This window comes from Capricornis sumatraensis, chromosome 20, assembly GCF_032405125.1.
Source record: "Capricornis sumatraensis isolate serow.1 chromosome 20, serow.2, whole genome shotgun sequence".
NCBI lineage: Eukaryota > Metazoa > Chordata > Mammalia > Artiodactyla > Bovidae > Capricornis > Capricornis sumatraensis.
In genome coordinates this window covers 6,803,125-6,809,541 of record NC_091088.1, presented here as the reverse complement: position 1 = coordinate 6,809,541, position 6,417 = coordinate 6,803,125, and the positions used below count along the sequence as shown (strand labels likewise).

The following is a 6,417-nucleotide window of genomic DNA, read 5'->3' as shown; positions in this document are numbered from 1 at the left end:
ACTCTCAAGAGTCTTCTCCAACACCACAGTTCAAAAGCATCAATTCTTCGGCGCTCAGCTTTCTTCACAGTCCAACTCTCACATCCATACATGACCACTGGAAAAACCATAGCCTTGACTAGATGGACCTTTGTTGGCAAAGTAATGTCTCTGCTTTTGAATATGCTATCTAGGTTGGTCATAACTTTTCTTCCAAGGAGTAAGCGTCTTTTAATTTCATGGCTGCAGTCACCACCTGCAGTGATTCTGGAGCCCCCCAAAATAAAGTCTGACACTGTTTCCACTGTTTTCCCAAAACAAATGAGATCACCGCACCTCCTGCGCGCGGGCCCTCGCCCCGCCCTCTCCAGGCTGGCCCCGCCCCGTGTGGAGGCGGGGCTTCCCCTCTGCTGGCGCGCTGACGTCACGGTTCCGCGCCCTCGTTGCCCGTTCGCGCCTGCGCTGCGGCCGGAAGGTCGTCCCTGTGACCGGCTTGGCTTTCGGAGCTCCTGTCGCCATGTTGTCTGTCGCCGCTCGCTCGGGCCCATTCGCGCCCGTCCTATCGGCCACGTCCCGCGGGGTGGCGGGCGCGCTGCGGCCCCTGGTACAGGCCGCGGTGCCCGCCACCTCGGAGTCTCCTGTGCTGGACTTGAAGCGGTCCGTCCTGTGCCGGGAGTCGCTCAGAGGCCAAGCCGCGGGCCGGCCTTTGGTCGCTTCCGTGGGCCTCAATGGTGAGCTGGGCTGAGGGGTGCCTCTTGTCTTGCTCCTTCCGGCCCTGGACGCAGGGAGCAGTCGAGAAGGGCAGGGGGCTGCGGGAAAATGGAACAGAGCCCTGGTTGGTATGGCATGGCCTGCTTGCCGGGTCGATCTTGGTTAGGCCTCTGTGCCTCCCCAGGCTTCTGTGATAGTGATAGATTTGAAAGACTGATTTAGCCATAAGCTCTCACCAAGAGTATATTTTACGCCTCTTGTCAGCAGATCCTAGTTTATCTTTGGTGCCTTGTTCTGTTTTTATGCGCTGTTTGGAGAGCCTTAATTGGCAGCTTGTGAGCCAGGTACTTGTAGTCAACCTTTACCTGCATAGTTGTTAAAAACGGACTATCTTTGGCGCCTCTTGAAATGTTGAATGTTGGCAGTGCTGGTTTCTGGTTTCCATTATCGTGTGTACTGTGCATTGGTCGCACCCTTCACTCCTCGTCAGGCCTGCTTGATTCTTTGTTACTTTCCTGGCCCCACTGACCTTTGCGCTACACCAAGTTGTCCCCCACCCTCTTAAGTCGGCCTGTATTCACCCTTTTATCTTTATTTTAAACGCCCCTCCCAGTTTTCCACATTTCCCAAGTTTTACCCATCCTCTCAGTTCAGGATCAGGTTAGTAAAGTCTTATGTTGCTGATTCCTTTATGTGTTATAGCACATAACACTTTCTCTTCTGTATTGGATTTATTGAGGATTCTCTCTGACCTTGAGCTTGAAGGTATAGAGAATATCCTTTATTTTTCTATCTTCCACAACCTCAGATTTTGCATGTAGTTGGTGCAGAGTATTTGTGAATGAATAAAGTGGCAACTTTTCTTAGTGGGCCCCCCGGTTTTAGAGAAATTGCCCAAGCCAGTTATTTGGACCCAAATGAGAAACAGGGGGTAGAAAATTTCAATAACAAAGATGAAAAATATCTTGGAATTTGTCAAATGGCTAAAGAGTTTCTTCAAAAAAATCACAGGCTTTCCTGACTTTTCCAAGAAGTGGTAGAGGTATAAGGCAAACGTGTTTTCTGTAATCATGCCTTCAGCTTGAAGCTTAAGTTGATGTTAAAATTTTCTGTATAGATGGTTTGTGGAAAGATGGTTAATAGAGGGTATGGTAAGGGGCCGTTGAGTCAGAAGAAGATCCCTGAATTGGGATACATTAGAGCTCACTTTAAAACAAAACTCTTTTGTTATAATGCCTTAATTCTCCATTTCTATAAGTATTTGATTTTGTTTTCATTTAGAGCTAAATATAGTTCACATCTTTGCTACTAAAAGTCATACCTAATAGAATTCATGTGAATTATTTAGAGAATGACTTTTACAATATATAGCAGTTTAATTTCCCAAAGTGTTCCTAATGATGGAGTTCAATATGAAGTGTAACCTACTAGATAAAATGTGAGTAGACAACTGGATTTCTTTTGCTACCAAATCTCTGGATGGAAATGTCAAAGTCATTCTCTTTAGTATTCCGTGTTTCCTTCTGTGGAAGGATTGTAGACAGGGCTTCTAAGTATGAACTTGGGTTTCTTCATCTTTTAGGTATGCTATACATCTCTTTCCTGTGTAATCCCAGACAGTCCTGGGGAAAGTAAGTCACACTTAAGTAGGGTAGTATGTGATACAATGTCACTTTGCTATAGTTGCGAGTATCCGGTAGTCACTACCTGTGTCCTTGTCCCCTCCAAAAAACGTTGAGTGAGTTAGAAAAGTACATAGAGTGATTTTGATAGGTTTCTCCATTGTTTTTGACTACTTATGGCTTCCATAAAATTACTGACCATGTGAAACATATTCCTTATTATAATGTTTGACTGCTCAAGGAAGTATGTTAGGGTGAGACAGCCTAGTAGGTCAAGTAGAGTTGCAGTTTATATGACAATGCTTTTTATAAGTTCATGTTTCTTTTGGAAACATTTTCTAAAACTGAGGAGTTTTTAGTGTCTCCTTTTCTGAAAAAGCAGATCCGTGTTGTAGATTTTTTTAAACGAATATGCAGTTTGCAAAGAGATTTACTGTCTGAAACATACAGGTGATATCGTAAGTTAATTTTTTGTCAGACATTAAAAAGGTATGGGACAGGACATACCTGTTGTTTGAAAAAGTAAACTGTTGCATCCATAATACAGTAAGAACCTCCAGGTTTTGAACTTTCAAAGATTCGAACATGTGTTCCATCAGCGTCAGGTGTGAGTGAAATTGCAGCTTGCCCTTTGTCTCTATTTCTGACTGTTCTTCAGCTCTACCATCTCCCACCTCCTCTCCCTCCTCCAGTGGGCACGTCTTGCCTGTTCATTTGATGCCAGCCCCTGTTTGCCAACTGTTGTACTTCTGTATTTTTCAAGATTAAAAATATATTTTATTTTTTGTGTTTTTTTAATGTATTATTTGTGTAAAAAGTATTATAAACCTGTTAGAGTACAGTACTATGTAGTTGATTGTGTTAGTTGGGTACCTAGGCTAACTCTGTTGGACTTAGGAACAAATTGAACTCACAAATGCACTCTCAAAACAGAATTCATTTTTATGTGGGGGACTTATTTTACTGCATAAACAGTAATTATTTGGTTATTTAATGTTCATTTGATAGTAACATCTGGCCTATTTATGGCCTGGAGTAAAGTGTCCCAGTTGAGAGATCCACAACAGTTAAAAAAAATAGTAATAATAATACCCCACTCTGATAGATGTTACTGCCCTTCACTGATGTTATATGAAAAAAATGCTCTTTTTTACTATACTAAATTGAAATGATTGGTTCTTTTGGAGATTTCATTTGATTTTGATAGTTACATAGTCTGATAAGGGTGTCTTTTCTGCCCATTAGTGGTTTTACTTGAATTTTTACCCCAGAATCTAAAATAGAAATCTCTTCAAGTTTTCTGCTACTAAATATATACTGTTCACAGAATGTTTAAACAATTCTTAATTTATGAATTTTTAGAAGTTTGGAGAGCAGGTAGATAGGAATATGAAGTTAGACATTTGTGTTAATAAGATGTTCACATCAACTTAATGAATGGACTAGATGAGTTTTAGGGTCTCTTCTAATCCAGAAAATATGGATGATATTTATATTATTATTACAGTATATCTTAGCAGGTTGAATTTTTGGAGAGTTAAAATATTGCTGTTTGCAGTACTGTTTAACTTTTTTTAACCTGATGCACTGAATTGTTAAAAATTCTGAATCAGCAATGTTCTATCAGGTGGAGTCAATTATACATATTATGATTTCATACCAATATGATAGGTAGTGGTTGAGTTAATTTTGTTTTCAGTATTTAATTTGCTGTACTGCCAACTTGGCCATTTCTGAGACCAGTGAGTGCCATATTTCACGTTTTAATAATTTTATTTTTGCTTGTGAATTCATAAAGGCCCATTCCCTGATGTGTGCCTCTTTCAGGGTCCTCATCTAATTGTGTTTTTTTAACCTTCTGTTTATCTTGCAGTCCCTGCTTCTGTTCGTTATTCCCATACAGACATCAAAGTGCCTGACTTCTCTGACTATCGTCGCCCTGAAGTGTTAGATAGTACAAAGTCTTCAAAAGAGAGCAGTGAGGCGCGGAAAGGTTTTTCCTATTTGATAACTGCAACAACTACTGTGGGTGTTGCATATGCTGCCAAGAATGTCGTCTCTCAGTTTGTTTCCAGCATGAGTGCTTCTGCCGATGTGTTGGCCATGTCGAAAATTGAAATCAAGTTATCCGATATTCCAGAGGGGAAAAACATGGCTTTCAAATGGAGAGGCAAACCCCTGTTCGTGCGCCATCGAACCAAGAAGGAAATTGACCAGGAAGCTGCAGTTGAAGTGTCCCAGTTGAGGGACCCACAGCATGACTTAGAACGAGTAAAGAAGCCTGAATGGGTTATCTTGATAGGTGTTTGCACTCATCTTGGTTGTGTACCCATTGCAAATGCAGGAGATTTTGGTGGTTATTACTGCCCTTGCCATGGGTCACACTATGATGCGTCTGGCAGGATCAGGAAGGGGCCTGCACCTCTCAACCTTGAAGTTCCCTCATATGAGTTCACCAGCGATGATATGGTGATTGTTGGTTAGAGACCTGGACTCAAGTTAAAGGCTTCTTTCAGTCTTCATGTCACCTCAGAAGAGTTTCTTGAGAACAAGCCTTCTGTGCTTTGAATTAGTTGATTTGCAATATTTAAGAATTGCTAATAATGTGTTTGCAAATATGTAAATTGAATTTAATGTTGAATACTTTCAAGCATTCACCTAAAAAAGCCACCATTAAACATTGTTATGCTCAAAGGGTGCAGTGTCTTTGATAGTTAATTCTAATTAAAAACTGTAGACCAGTGCATAAAATATTTGTGAAATCTGTAATTGACTTTCTTGTTTATTTACCTTTTCTGTCAGGGACAGAGATTCTACAGAGCTCATGGTTAGGTTGAGGTAGAATTAGCTGGTCGTCTCCCAAGACCTGGGAGGTGTTTTTTGGCATTGTCAGAAACAGTAGTATCCAAGTTTCTTTGCTGTTTTGCACACCTGGCTATGCACACCTTCCACTCCCACCTGTATGACAGGCCAAGAAGTTTTATTCATCATTTATGGGAGTAACTTATTAATTAGAATTCTTCAGTTTTAAGAGGCAGTGGTGTGGGGTATTTTCTGAGAGCAGCTTTCCAAAACGGAAGTGCTGCTCTGTTATTTCCTTCATCTGGTGGAGGTATTTATGTCCCCCAGAGCTCATCCATCCATCCTGTCAGGAGGCAGAGAGGGCATAGTATATCTGAGGTTTAATACTACCTTTGTGTGAAAGTGATCCTTCTGGTTTTGTTTCTTTGAAGTGCTTCTTCCAGTTGGATTTGCAGACACCACTTTTCACTGTGAAGTGAGGGTGGGGGGGACAGGGAGACAAACCTGAATTACCCCCCTCTTCTTTCTGTTTCTTGCTTTCAGTTCACAGGTCAAACAAGACCAATATCTGGTCTCTGTAGGAACTGGAAGTGGGCTTTGCCCTTTGTTGCGATCACAGCTATCTTGATAGGTTTGTCTTTTCAATTTGGAGGTGGGTTAGTAATGTACTCCACTGGGCACACCTTGTGATCACACATGTTTTTGTGAAATAGCAAACAAGATTCAGTGATTAGGTCTTCCAGAGAGAACTGGTTTTTCAGGGTTCTAGACTTTAAAATCAGTGTGTGTCAGAAAATGTCAGGCTTACAAGTAGATACTAATCTTTGGTTCATTTTTGCCATCCATTCTAGAGGAAAAATTAGCAGGTACAATATATGGGGCACTTAATACTATTTTGTTCCAGATCTCTGTATAATGACATTTAGGTTCAAGTATTTAAGTATAAATATGAGACAGACCTGCGCTACTTTTTGACATGTTCTCTGTCTTAAATGGAGGGCTCTCTGACCTTTTGTGCCTATGTAGATTACCAAGGAAAAGTTGGTATTGTTTCATTTAAAAAGAGTGAAACTATCATATATGAGTAATATATATTTGTAGTGTTTGGTTTTAATATTTGGATCATTTCATGTGAAGTTTTTTCCCCCTGATTTATTGTGAGGCCAAGAGAATCAGTATCTAATATTTTGCTTGTTTATCATTTTGGTGAACATCCCGTTTTTTAAATATTCACGGGCAAAATCCTATACCTTTTCCTATACTCATGCTACTTTTTTAATGATCCCAGTTGCCCACAATTTAC

The 6,417-nt window shown here is 40.8% G+C and overlaps 1 protein-coding gene across 1 annotated transcript; it reads left to right on the top strand.

Moving 5' to 3' along the window:
- The first annotated feature begins 466 nt into the window (after positions 1 to 466).
- Positions 467 to 5,023, top strand: LOC138096390 (cytochrome b-c1 complex subunit Rieske, mitochondrial). Its single transcript, XM_068992565.1, has 2 exons — positions 467 to 710; positions 4,186 to 5,023. Exons 1-2 carry the CDS (start codon positions 497 to 499, stop codon positions 4,794 to 4,796), a joined length of 825 nt encoding a protein of 274 aa, XP_068848666.1. The 5' UTR covers positions 467 to 496; the 3' UTR covers positions 4,797 to 5,023.
- The last annotated feature ends 1,394 nt before the right edge of the window (positions 5,024 to 6,417 follow it).

What these genes read in the sequence shown, in the direction of transcription:
- LOC138096390 (XM_068992565.1), top strand. Translation starts at nt 497, where the DNA reads ATGTTGTCTGTCGCCGCTCGCTCGGGCCCATTCGCGCCCGTCCTATCG. An exon ending in CGCTTCCGTGGGCCTCAATG is followed by an intron (nt 711 to 4,185) that starts GTGAGCTGGGCT and finishes TTTATCTTGCAG; the next exon opens with TCCCTGCTTCTGTTCGTTAT.